This window comes from Epinephelus moara, chromosome 20 (genome assembly GCF_006386435.1).
Source record: "Epinephelus moara isolate mb chromosome 20, YSFRI_EMoa_1.0, whole genome shotgun sequence".
NCBI classification, from domain to species: Eukaryota; Metazoa; Chordata; class Actinopteri; order Perciformes; family Serranidae; genus Epinephelus; species Epinephelus moara.
In genome coordinates, this window is record NC_065525.1 from 44,715,355 (window position 1) to 44,729,949 (window position 14,595).

The window sequence follows — 14,595 nt, forward strand, 5'->3', positions numbered from 1 at the left end:
ACTGGTGTTTGGCTACAAGTGAAGAAACAGTGGAGGAGACAAAACAGGCAGAGAGGGCAGAGCGTGACAAGAGCGCTGAGCTGCTTGTATGTGTGGGTTTTTTTCTGTCTGCCTTTCTTCCCTCTCGTGTTAAAGTCTTAATCTCACTGGCTGGAACTGTGCCGGCGTCTCCGATCTGTCATGCTGCTTTGTCACCTCGTCAGAAGGAGAGAAAAGAGAGGTAAATGATTGAGACTAAGCCTTAAGGGGGTGGAAGGGGGGAAATTGATGTCTCAAGTGACAACAGGAGCAATAATATGTTGCCAGTGACACACACACACACACACACAGTCTTGAATGTTGTAGTACAGATTTTTCTCTCACTTTGACCCTCTCCACCCTCGTGCAGATACACCTTTAAAAGTTGGTCTTACTCACTGTTTTGGCCCTTCGTCCTCCTTGAACATCTTAAGTACACTATGGTCTAAAAATATCATTGTATGCTGTGGCATTATGATTTCCATTCAATGGAACTAAGGGGCTCAAGCCAAACCTGGTCTCACTCCAAAGTCGTCTAAATCCAGCGCTTGGGCAGTGACTTGCGGCGGCAGAAACAAACATAAAAAGGCGTCCTTTAATGTCGGTATGCTGCGATTGCAGTTATAGTTCAACGGTGCCCGAGGGAACCACGGCAGGACAAGGTTGAAAGTTAAGGTGGCAAAAGTCCAACTGGGGCAGGCTGGAGGGGTGGTGGATGGGTCCAACAAACGCCAACTTTCACACGAGAGAGCGCCATTCACGTCCCGTAAGATTCTAAAGCCAAACCCTGTTCTTTGTTTCTTAAACCCAACCATGTGTGTTTGTTGTTGCTTTTATTTTGAAAGAGACTGTATGTAATGGTTAAATTTCCTGTGAAAACAGAAGTGTATTTCAAAAGAAGACAATGCATGTAACAGGCTGAACTTGGGTAACAACCAACACACCCAGGGTATCTTGCACGTCGTATGTGGCTGTGAAAAGTCCATGACCAAAACATCAATATGTGACGAGGTTGGAGTGACCTTGAAAAGAAAAACAGCCCCACACCAGAAGGACATAGACTTTACGTTGTATTTCTTACTTTTCAAGTCAGAGTTAAATGTCATAATTCCTGCCTCAGAAGGTCAGATATTAGGTGTGATGTCACATGTTGCACCCTGCATTGGCAAAAACACACATTACTGTAAAATGATTGTAATAATAGTTAATAAACTTTATTTATGAACCACCTTTCATAAAAGAAATGCAGCAGACATAATAAAGGACATAAAACAGACAAACAAGGCAAGTCAATATAAAAGGACATTTGAAACAGTTTAAAACATGGATTCACTGATTCGACAATTTTCATTTAAAAGTCGTGGTGATTTGAGATCTTCCTTCTTGTGTCACCTTTTAGGCCCTCAGACATCATTAATGATCAGACCCTATCATTCCTAACAGGCACAGACTCACTAACAGACACTGATTAACCGCATGTCTTCTCTAGAGTTAACCTCACTGTGGGTATTGTCTGTGCCGGGTACGGCCCACAGCTGGCCCAGAATCTGCCACCCAGTTGTGGCACTGTGGATCAAATAAAACTCACCACAGTATGAATGCCTTTAAAACTCTAAAAGTTTGATTCACAGCTTGGTATGTTTCTTAAAGTGATCAAAATACTGATTTTCTAAAGTTAGCTGGTTCAATCTGTGTGATTCAAAAAGTAAAACATTTGCACACCTGTAGGTTGACAGGTGTGTAGGAGGAAACCACAGGCCAACCATGAAGGTTATTTTTGGTTGTAAAATAACCTGATGACAGTCTCTGCACCAAAACCTTGTTCCCAGTAAATCTCTGATTACTGCAAATAGAAGACAGAGTGCATGAGTTCCATGCTCTATTATTAATCTGTATGATTAAAAGCTTCAAGTGTTCTTGAGCCGCCAGACAAGCAGCAGCCATATATGTTTATGTCACTTTAACTCACAGTAACATGTCATGTGGGCACAGCAGGTGATCTGATGCTGGGGTCCTCATGCACTGACCAAAACAAACTCTTGGGATGTTTAATGACTTCCCCTTTATGGTGGGAAAGGAGCTCTAGATATACTGTAATCGGGGACACCTCTGTAAACCGCTCCATATTCCTGCAGCACGACATAAGTCATTTGTTTTTATTTGTAATACGACCCACAGGAGCATTTCTTAAAATAGGGTCTTTTCCAGCGTCATACCTACACGACAGCGTAGGTTGTGTGTAACTGTTAACGTTCACAGTTGCACAAACACTACATGGTTAGCTTTAGCTTTAGCTTAGTTCAGTTTAAAAAAAGATAATGGTTGAAATAAGTACATTTGTTACTAACATAACGTGACATGCAGTATTACATCGTTGAAATACCTCAAAGTCTTTTGGTAACACATGGGACACAAACACTGGTCAAAGTCCTGTGTTTTTTGACCTGTCTCTCCACCCTGACCTCCTCCTCACATGGGCTTTGTCGCTCTTTATACTACAACTTCTGGGTCCATCATGTGACGTCATTGTGCCCAAAAAGACTTTTTCCCATTGACCTACATTGGGAAGGCGACATCTGTAAAATAGGGGATGCATTTCTTGAGCGTCACACCCCCAATCCCCCCCCCCCCAGGAAATGACTCATTTCACATCCCGATTTGATCCATTTCTTCCAATAACATTTTGGAAGTCTTCAACACTTTTGTACGAATGGACGGGGTCCTGCCTCAAACACTGTATCCAGTTCTCTTTACACATCTACGAGGATAGAATCAGAGGGGGTCATGTTTAAAGTCTCCATTTCAAAGGCTTGCTTGGAGTTGTGGCCGGGAAGTCACGTGGGCTTGTTGTGGTAGTAATGCAAGGTGCAGTGTGGTGATAGAGGATACTTTTCACGCTTGTTTGATTCAGGGGACGAAAGCAGCAGACAGGTGTTCAGTGGAAAGGACTGCAGAACTTCAAGGCTCAGGATTCAAGGACTCAAGAACTAGAAGGAGTTTCGAGCGGACCTGAAGAAATCAAAGAGACTAAATACATGACAAGATAACACCAGTCTCTCAGATTATCTGCACTAACCACTGATGTTGATGTAGCATCGTCAACATCCGACTGTAGACATCTTGTTTGGCTTTTCAGCATGGATGGAAAACTCTCCAAAGATGGATGGACAGAAAACTCCCAACATTGAAACACAGTTTTGAAATCTATGTGCATCAGTGTGAGTATGATCTGAAAGTATCTGCTGGAACAGATCAGCGACAACATGACACATCCTGTAACACACACGTTGACACACACACTTGGTTCATTCTCGTCAACAATTCAGATTGTCATTGGACGATCGTCCTCAATCTGCCCAACTCTCACTCCAAAGGATTATGGGGATTCTGACAGGCCTGTCAGTCACTGGACCTGGCCCCTCCTCTCTGTGGTTGAACATACTCACACCACCCCCTCCTTCACCCACACACACTCCAGATCCCCTTGCAGCCATGTGACCCCACTTTAACCTCTAGTATCTGCAGGTTTTCTATGCGAGCGGTCTGTCTGAATTACAGCTGAGCGTCTTTGACTGATCTCAGTCTGTCACTTGCTGTTCGAGGCCTCGGTTTTTATCAGAAAACATTTGACTTTCAACGATCAGAGAGGTTCTTCTATCTTCTGTTTAATGTTCCCAGGACTGCTGAAACACACATTCTCACTTTAGAGAATCTGCAGCCAGGGAACAGTTGTTGCTTTTACTTGAAAAATGACTTAATTGATCATCAAAATAGTTGTATGTTCATTTTCTGTCAGTCAAATACTCAACTGTGAATCAACTTATTAATTCAGCTGAGTGTCTGTGTGGGTGGACGTTTTCACAGATGCACCATCTGCATGGACCATCACAGGCATTGCCAGATGACAAAATGTATGTCAGGCATACCCCTCGCAGACAGACAACAGTTTGTGTTTGTTTACACCTGCTATGTACCAAAGACGAGACTTAAGAATCACTAGATGTGACTTCTGTTGTGTTGAAACGGCGTCGAGTGCGAGAGCTGGTACGTTTTTCCCACAGCTGCCTCTTTGCTTGTCAAACCCTACACTGAAATTCAGGCACTTGATCCTCTCGGTGACAGAGTTGACATCAGGCGATGTTGTCGAGATCCAGTTCTTTTTTCTTTTTTTCTTTTTTTTCCCTCCAACATTAGCATGTGACAGTGTGTGTTTCTTTTGTGTTGTCTTTGACAAGCAAAAGGTTACAATCCCAAATTCATAATCAGTCTCCAACCTGCCTTTTGCCTTTAAGTGAAGCCAAAAGGTTTCTCGGTTTCTTGAGGCTCCATTTCCTTGTGTTTCCGCGGGGGACCTGACGTGCCATGCTCAGCAGCGCTGTAGCAGAACAACAACCCCCCCGGGGGCGAAAGACGCATGCCGGCTCAGAGAAAACGGGTGTGAAAGATGTCAAAGCAATTACAATAAGCATTACAGTTGTAATCTCCCCTGACAACAGGGAGTGTGAATGAACAGGGCTTTACCCACTTCTCCTGCCTCTGGCCTCTCCCAGCCCAACAAACCGCTGCTTCCACAGCAGTTAATGTTTCCTCCGGTCTAACAGCTCCAGAAGCTTCTTGTTACTCCCAGCACGGGGAAAGTCTTTTTTTTTCTTCTTCTTCTTCTTCTCTTCACCCAGGAAGCAGCAGGTGAAGCTGAACATTTGTTCCCTGTGTTGACGGTGTTACCCTGAACAAAAACACACTCGACACATGTGCACAGTCTGGTAGGTGTCAGCAGGGAAACTGTTTTTGATAAATCAGTGCCTCACATTATTGACTGTGCTAAATATACATGTTTTATAATCTTGATTTCTGTTCCCTCAAAATTATTTAAAATTTTATTGTGAAATTACTGCTGGATTTGAGCACTTCAGATATTTCCTAACATTAGTAGCTGTGCTTCTGAAGGCCAAGAATACTTGAAACAAAGTAGTCTGTACATTATGTTATCTGATATATGAAGGCAGAAGTGTCTATAGCTGTGGAAGAGGCGAGGTGAAAAGCCGTCCGTCATAGAGAGGGGGAAGAACTGATGAATCGAATGTAGATAATGATGCTTAGACTCTCCTTAAAGACATTCACAGCGATGCACTCAGTTGCTCTCAAGAAAAATGACAGAAGTAGTTATGCGAAGAAAGAAAAGACTAGAGAGAAGTTCAAACCCTGCTGTGCACACACACACACACAGTCCCGTTGTCTGTTTTAGGAAGTCCTAAAAGTTGTTCGACACAGCAAATTTACAACATTGGAGTTGTGGTCAGATGACGCACTTCTGCCAACAAGCAGTTTATTTGATGCAAACTGATGCCTTCATTGCATATTGCTACCTTCTGTTAAGTTTCAGGAATTTATGATGGGCTTTTATCGACATTTTCAAACTGTATGCACATGATGTCTTTCAAATAAATAAAGAAAATAATTAGTTGAAGTCCTAGATAGTATTTCACACTCCACAATAAGTCATTAAAATGACTACACAATGTTGTGAAATAAAGTTCCAAGAGGGAAAGAAATGCACACTTGTAATAAAGTACTCATTTGAGGTAATTAGTTAAGAGACAATCATTGTAACAAAAAACAAGGGGCAGAATTTTGACTTCAAGGCAACAATTGAGTTCAGTTTGGGGACAAAGGTGTTTTAATTGTCAGTTGTAAAGATTTAGCAAAACATTCCCACTGAGATGTCATACAAATACAAATTCTTCGTTAAGAAACCGCTTTTCAACTGAAATTAAACAAGAATTAGACAAAAAACTGAACTTGAACTGGAACATGAACTTTTAAAGTAAATAAGATGAAATGAAATTAGAGATAAAATTGCCTCAGGAATTGTTATTGCAGGTCAGTGGAGCCACAATAAGACCCTGGAGTCATGTTTTGTTCTCTTCAGAATTTGATCAGTATTGTGTGCAAAACTTAAGGAATCACATGTTCACACTTTACAAAAACACACCGTGCTGTTTTATTGACCTTTGAATGCTTATGACAGTAAAACTCTTAACAGTAACAAAATTACTTTCTGGTTCACAAAAGCTGTATTTTTTCCACAGCTGTGCTTTGATTGGCTTCTTACGGAGCCTTTGTTGTGTGATACGGGTGTCAACTTGCACATCACTACACACCTGAAGTGTGTCTCAGCTACCAACACAAAGTTTTTGTTTAATATTCTGTTAAGACAAAAAATTGTGTAACTGCCCCGAGGCTTTGAGGGCAAGTTTTGTTAATATTCAATCTGAAAACATTTGCACTTTGAAAGTCTTATTGGTCACATTAGTTAAAAGTCTAACTGGAAATTCACATCAAAATCAAGACATCGGTGGTGTTTAACATTTTACTGAAGCGTCTGGTTGGTTCATGTTGACTTTGATCTCCCTTATTTAATCTGTCCTTCAAAGCAGTTGCACTTTCTGCAGCACGGAGGACAAACTTGTCTTCTCTGGGCTGAGGAACATGGACAAAAATACTTAAACAGTCGGCTCCAGGAGGAGCATACAGGAAGAGAACTGTGCTGTTGTTGATTTCTTGATTTTATTCGGATTTTGTACAGAAAGCTCCCAGTAAAACGTCATCCATCAATACAGACATCAAACAGAAAGAATCAGAGAAATGGCCACCAACTAATTGGTTCGGCAGACCCCCGCTCATCTGCTCCAAGCTGGACACGAAGGGAAGCCAAACACCATCCATCTGCACACACTGCGGTGACACACAGCTGGTTGAAATTAGTTTTTTTTTTTGTTTCCCTAAGCCCAGTTCAGACCAAAGATTCGTGACGAGTTAGACAAGCAGCTACTTGCAATGCACCGTTCTGCAACCTTCTAAAAGCCTGCCGGTTCACAACAATGCAGATGCGAGATAGATGAGACGGCGTATCATCTCTAGTCAACAACTCTCTGTGCTTCTGATCTGTAACGCTGACAGGAAGTGACCACCATGAGACGGTGTATCATCTCTAGTCAACACCGCTGACACTTTTCTCTACGTTCTAAAGCAGTTTCGTCTTGTCGCGCATCTTTGGTCTGTACTGGACTTATGAGAACCAAAGACCATACAGCAGTTAGTCAACAGACATGTTTTGTTTTTGGTTTTGTTTTTTCATTGAAATTTTGGGCAAGAGTAAAAGAATTGCCACCTGCTACTCAGTAACCATTCACACACTCTCACACACCAATGGAACAGTCATCAGGAGCAATTTGGGGTTCAGTATCTTGCCCAAGGATGCTTCGGCATGTGGGCTTGAGGAGCCAGGGATCGAGCCAATATTCCAATTGGTGGATGACCTGCACTTCTAACTTGAAGGAAATGTAGATATGGGGTCTGGGCAGGTTACACCCAGTTGAAAGTTCTGTGAAATCAGTTAAGAGACCGTCCTTATAAAAATCTTTGATTTGCAGTAAGCCATTGTCGTTCCTGATACGAAAAGGATTAGTTTTTAATTTCTGCCTACAAACCTCTGATTGGTTGATTGTTTGTGATGTGGGCATTCAGAGGTCTGGCAGCCAGGCTAGGAACAGTTCTCACTTAAGAGAGACAAAGGAAAGAAGCAGTAGAAGTGATGCCAGGAAGTGAGATCTCTGTGCACTGTTGTCTGTTCTTCCTGTTGATGTTAATATGACTGGGAGTTTGTTCCATCTCACTGTAATGAAAACCTGCTGCTATATTTCAAGCTTCACTGTTGTGTATGTGTGCAGAGGTCATCATGTGCAGCCAATCTGCTGATTGGCTTCTGCTGTGGTGTGATATCAGCATATGAACAGCATGGATGAAGTGAGATGTTGCACCATGAATGCCTGCCACGTTTACATTTTCAACACCAGACTCAACAGACTGCTTGTTGTGAATGTCTGACATCGTTCTCCACAATCAGCCTCCACCTTCTTGCAGTCGTCTTCAGGTCTGTGTGTGTGTGTCCTCTCTCCTGCAGAAACCGGGGATGGATCTGGCCGACACCTACATCACCTTCATACGGCAGAACCAGGACATCCTCCGAGACCGCGTCAACGACGAGCTGTACATCGAGACGGTGTTTGATGTGAGTGCTGCTTCTTGTTCTTAAAGACTTCTTCTTGCAGTTTTGTCCAGAATATTTATTAGAGATAGTTCATAAATGAGATCTGCGAACACGATGATGTTATTTAAAGGAGGTCAGACCATCAGACAGGTGGGAAACAAACCAACAATTTATCCAGCTGATCCAAAATGCTTAATGTGGAGGTCAAACTCAAAGTCAGTGCACCTGAAGTGTGGGTAATAATCAGTCATTGCTCAGGAAAACTGCACAGGAAGAACACTAGGTCAAAGAGGAAACAGAAGGGCATTTTGCAAAGTGTGATTCATCAAGATGAATAAATAGTTGGCACTAATGTCTCTGGTCACGTGCCATCAAACTATCACAGAAGAGAAGGACACAACGACAGTATGTTTGTTTTTTTGTTAATTTACAGCTCTCCTTCTCAGATGCTTTTGTGTTGTGATTACCAGATCAGTTCGACTTTGCTCACTGGGGACTAACTGAAGCCTCTAACACCCGCTAACTCTGACTTTTGTATTTCTCTGATACTCTGACCTCGTCACATATTATCACTCGGTCATGGACTTTCCACATCAACATGTGGCATGCAAGGTAGCCTGGGTTCGTCCGTTGTTGACGTTCTGTGACACCGTGTCAACTTCTGCCTGTTATTTGCATTGTCTGTTTTCAAAATACACTTCTGTTTTTACAGGAAATGTACAGTTTACATACAGTCTCTTTCAAAATAAAAGCACTACGTCAATACAACACAGAAAATTGACTTTTTTTTCCCTTTAACAACAAATGAACATGGTTTAGGCAACAAGAGCACATGGTTGGGTTTAGGAGAAAATAACAGGGTTAAGCTTTACATTCACCCTGGAGGCACACAGTGGGCTCCTGGGTGAAAGTCGGTGGTGGTTGGATCCATCCACCACCACTCCCGCCTCGGACTTTTCGTCCCCTTAACTTACATTGTCCCACTGCATTTCCCTCTGACACCCTCGGGCACCGTTACACACTGGCGTCGCCCGGCCACGTATCATAACGACGTGAAAGGACGGCTTTCGTTCCACCTTCTTGTTTTTGCTCCTTTATCCATCTAGCTTGTATTCTCAGTCCACCTACTCCGCTCTTTCTGTCTTGATTTAATTTCTTTTCTGCTTCACCTCTGACATTATATGATGGACCGCTCCACTTGAAGAGGTGAGGGGAGGGGACACCTGCCTTACAGTATAGGTAGTCTAGTGACAGATTTAGACCATGTAATCAGATGGGTTGTTCCAGCATCAAGTTTTTCCAGTATTATTTGTGGTGGCCTCGTGGCCCACAGCGTGGCCCATCTGGCATTTGCCAGAATTGCCTGATGACCAGTCCAAGCCCGACTCCCTGGACAAATTACTCTGCAGTAGTCACAGGTATTCATCAGCTTCAGCTCTGATCAGCTGCGATCGGCAGTGATAAAAATACAAGATGTGTGTGGCCAATTTTCACCTCTTTTTTTTTTGGTGTTCCACAAAATAGTGCCTGTTTCCCTCCAAGCAGTGCTCCAGCATCATTCCAATTTAGTCTGCACCGAGTTTTAAAGAAAGACTGAATAAGTAACGGATACAAAAAAGAAATAATCACTGTACATTTTCGCTGGCCTCCATGCTGCTTGCTACTGTTTCCTAACCTGTTTTTTGGTCTGTTCATGACATCGAACACGACACACTAGGAAAAGAAACAAAAAGGCAAAATGTCTACTGGCAGCGGGTTGTGATGTAAAAAACTACATCAATGAGCTAATTTTGGTCATTAGAGTTCAAATATTTACATTTTCCTTAGTAATCAAAGAAGAGTTAAAATATCAAACAGAAAGCATGAGCCTCATGGAGCGCACCTTTACTTTCTAAGTTCACGTAGGAAAAGTCGTTAACAGCTGTACCTCCCAGCGCCCGAGATAGAAAGCTGCATAAATACAAAATGGATGAGAGAAGAAAAACAAATAGGAGATGGAAATAATGCATTCAGACCTGACATAACAGCAGGAAAGGAAAAACATAAGTGCACTCCCTAAAACCTTCAAACATGTCAGTAAACTCCATCTACAGGAAACAAAACTACAGCGAGTCTGAGATGCAAAATACAAAACAAGACAGCAGAAATGTCTGCAGGTGATATTAAAAAAAATGCAAACAAAGTAAACAAATCACCTTAATTTCTTCTTCACTTCAAATAAGATGTGACAACAAGATTAAAGCATGTGCTCTGAATATTTATAAAGACATGACACATCAGCCGTGACCTGCTTGAAATGAAATGAAATATTTAGAATGGTGCTTTTTGTGACAAGAAGAAAAAGCAAAAAGCAAACAGGATCGACATTAATGAGAGAGGAAGCAGTCATGGCCGTGACTTCTCCACTGTCAGCCGACTGCTGACTCTCTTGCGGAGGATCTGAGCTTGAGGACATAAAAACATAATAGTGGTCCACAATTGATTCTCCAGGCAGGGTCACCTGTGAGCTGCGTTCACGGCCTCATCACACAAAACCACAGCGAGCAGAACATTTCTTCTCTCTCAGATAAGCACTGAAGACACACAAAGGGTTTTTCTTAAGATATCTCAACAATGATCTGTTGTTGCGCTGTGTTATTATACGGCTTTGCTGAATACATGCAGCAGCAGTGTGTTACTTCACACTGTTGCTATGGACGCAGCTCAGATCTGAGACTCTGGCAGAAGCAATTAAATCATTTTTAAATCAATATTTTGTGCCACATTATTGATTGTAACCATGTCATAAGTGGGATGATGAACAGCAAGCAGGTCATTAATGCATGAAATTTAAAATGCTTACAAAGCAGACGCTGGGGTCTGAGGAGGTTAAAATGGACAAGCACCTCTTCGCTCTTACTGCTTTCTACTCACAAGCAATGTTCTCTGCAAACAGCTCTCAGATCTTTAGGATGCTAAACAAGTCTTTATTTTTGTCAATTTTCATTCTTCCCCCAATACATCCTCGTCTTCCTCTATTATGCCGTCTCCCTTCACCACGGCGCCCAGCGGTCGTCCTCTTCCCTCTCCGCACTCGATTTCCTGCTTATCAAAGTTTTTTCTCCCCTGTAGATTCAGGAAAAGCATTCATGGATTCTCTCCAAAGTACTAATATGAGTCTACCCTCCACCTTTGCTTGTTTATTTATCAGAGCTGTCTGCAGAATGTAAACAGGTAAAATAAGTCCATGATGCATTCGGATGGTGTTGTTCTTCCTCTTAATTGATTGGTTTAGTGATGCTTTGTGCAGTGTGATCCCTCGATTCATAGTTCCTGTTTACCATTGCATTCCTCCCAGTGGCTTCACCTCCAGTTTGGTCATATGTTCCCATTAAAGCCCTCTTTCCACCAAGCAGTTCAGTTCAGTTCAGTATGCTTTCTTTTTCTGTCTCCACAGTAAAAGTTGTGGATGGTCCCAACAGAAGCGTTCCTTAGCGTCCCCATGTTTGGTCCCCCCTCTGTTGGGGTACCTAGCACACAGATCTGGTACTAAAAGCTGGAGCTGTGAACACTGCAGTCTGATTGGTCAGTAGAGGACGGTCACTCTGCTCAGGGCTGAGTTGTGTCTGGTTTTGAGGCTCATGTAACCACTGTTCATACTGTGGAGAGTTTTATTAGTAAACTGTAACTATAAAATGAAAGGATGTTTTGCTGCCTCTCACAGCAGCTGGAGTCTGAGAAACAATAACTTCATTCACTGGGCCGACTGCCGGCAACTTTTAAGGTGGAACGTTAACTTGTAATGTTACTCAATGCATGAGTTGATGACGTGAATCCATCAGCACACCTTAAATTTCACTGTGACAACTTTGACTATCACTTTAGTTTTTATATGACACACAATTCAATATCGACCCTGCCCACATTTAAGGGTACTGTTTGTAATAGAAACACTAGGGTCTAGGTACCATGTCTGCAGGGTTACTTTGGTTCCTTGTTTGGTGGAAACAGTGCTTTAAACAACACTGGTGGGAAACAGGTGAGGGATCACATCCTTAATGGGAATGTGGGGGAGAATGTGCTCAACCCTCAAACTATCACTTATAACTGGCAGGTGAATAAAGTGTCTCATTACAAAGGTGTCAAATACCATTTGGTCATCGATCTCCATGTCAGATATTGATGCAAAAGCCATCCATTCTCAGGGGTACGATACGCCATCAGGCGTTGTCAGTTTATAAGGCTGCTAGATGTCAGCTTGAAATGCTGCCGGACAACAACATAATTTAAGGAGCTGGAAAGTTCCTACAGGGCGGGTGCGAGGGGGACTGCATGGGTCCAACAGCACTGGACTTTCACCCAGGAGCGCGGTGTTTGTTTTCGTATGAATGTTGACCCAAACTATGATGTGTTTTTCTAAACCTAACCACGTGCGTTTGTTGCACAAGGAAAAAAACTTAACTACGGATTGTTTCATCAACATTGTAAGTTTATTTTGAAAAAGACTGTCTGCATCTAACAGGCAGAAACTATGCATTTCCTGTGAAAACGGAAGTGTGTTTTGAAAAGATACAATGCATGCAAAGGCGTCTAGATAGGGATAATTGTATTCGGCCATCGTAGTTAGCAGCGCCTCTGTGACATGACCATGAAAAAGCACTGATTTTGTTTATGTAAAAATGCTTTATTCAGTGTTTATACCAGTTTAAATTGCCAGGTCTGTTTGTTTTGGAGAAGAGGAGACCTCTGCAGATAATTCAGCTCCCGCTAAAAACCTCATGAACATCTGGATCTTAAGTTATTAGAGAAAAAAGGTGAGCACACATTAGCAGGTACTAGGCTAACAGCTAACAGCGTCGGACATACAATGATTTGCACAACCCTGGCTCACTCAACAGCCGTAAATTGACAGCGTTCCAGAACGTCAATAACAGACACGCCCAGGACACCTAGCATGTTACATGTACATATGAAATTCCACTGATCAAGTGGCGATATGTTTGAAGTGAGAATATGTTGGAATTAAAAGCAGCTGGAAACACTCATGTCTCTCATGTTCTCATAAAATCCAGATGCAGTTTGATACTCTTGTTTACACAAACCAACAAAATGTGTCTCCATTCGCCAAAACACAAATCCAAATACATCCATCTTTCAGTGATTTACAAAATGCAAAATAATTCAGTCCAATTCAGCTGTTTAACTGCCAAAAAGACCAAGGCAACAGCGACAGGGCAGTGATTCAAAGTGCTTCACATAAAACATTCAAAGTATGGAGACAAAGAAACACTTTTTAAAAGCACATTTAAAGACAGTTAAAACAGTCATGAAAAGGCCAGGAGAAAAGGAATAACTCAGGCTAACAGAAAAAGACAGCGATAAAATAAAAGGATAAAAGTTACAGTGCAGTGTAAGAAATTCATCTTTATTTGACTTGATAAAAGGCAGCAGTGAACAGAAAAGTCTTCAGCCTTGATTTTAAAGAGCTGAGTGTTGGAGCAGACCTGCAGTTTTCTGGGAGTTTGTTCCAAATATGTGGTGCTTTAAAAACTGAACGCTGCTTCTCCAGGTTTAGTTTTGACTCCGGGGACACACAGCAGACCTGAACCAGACCACCTGGAAGTTCAGGATGCTTCATTCTGCAGCAGAAGATCAGAGATGTGTTTGGGCTGTAAACCAACAGAAGTGTTTTGATATCAATTCCTTGACAGAAACCAGAAGTATAACTTGTGTTAAAGACAATTTGGCCATCCACCAAAAAACATAAACCAATCGCACCTCCTCTGTTTCCTGGCAACACATTCTCACTCCTCACATATTGACGTCCAAGGTACCCTGGGTGTGTTGGTTGTTGACGTTCTGGGACGCCGTGTCAACTTCAGCCTGTTACATGCATTGTCTGTTTTCAAAATTTCTTTCTCTTAGCTTCTAGCTTAGCAATCTTTTGGGACTGATATGATTTCATGTTTTGGACACTTCGCTTTCCTTAATGCCATACAGTAAAACACTTTTTCTGGGACTGTTGAGAGCTAAGGGGGTTTAGTACTTTATCCTAGGGGTGTCCCATATCTTCTTATTCACAATAATACTCTCATCATTTTTAATATGATATGAAAAATTCATGTCATGATACACGGCTGAAAGTGAAATTATTAGACTCTGCGGTGGATCCAAAAAGAGGAGCAGCTTCAGTAGTGTGGAATAAACTGTGGCGTCCTGAATGTTTTACTTTTAATGACTTAGCGCTCAGAGGGAACTCATTCAGCGGCTCCTCTGGCAGCAGCACAGCGTCTCTCCCTCTCCTCTCTGATTCTGTCACAAACCTTTGGTGATGTAAACCTACTTCTGGTTATAAAGATTTTCCACCATTTTGAATTTTTTGAAAAACACTTCAAATGGATCTCTTCCTAGGAAGTTTGAGCGATCTGCATGAAACTGGGTGAACATAATCTAGGGACCAATATCTAAAGTTCCCTCTTGGCAAAAGTTGGAAAACTTACTAAAACTGAGCTTCTATAAGGCAATGAATATTGTGGAGGGCGTGGCTC

At 42.1% G+C, this 14,595-nt stretch overlaps 1 protein-coding gene across 2 annotated transcripts in view; it reads left to right on the forward strand.

Annotated features, from left to right (window-relative positions):
• The window catches only part of cadps2 (Ca++-dependent secretion activator 2), a 633,342-nt gene that overhangs the window by 605,425 nt on the left and 13,322 nt on the right, over positions 1 to 14,595 (forward strand). For both annotated transcript variants that reach the window (XM_050072844.1, XM_050072843.1), the window contains one exon: positions 7,982 to 8,089. In XM_050072844.1, coding sequence (XP_049928801.1) covers positions 7,982 to 8,089 — 108 coding nt within the window. The remainder of the gene's footprint in view (positions 1 to 7,981; positions 8,090 to 14,595) is intronic.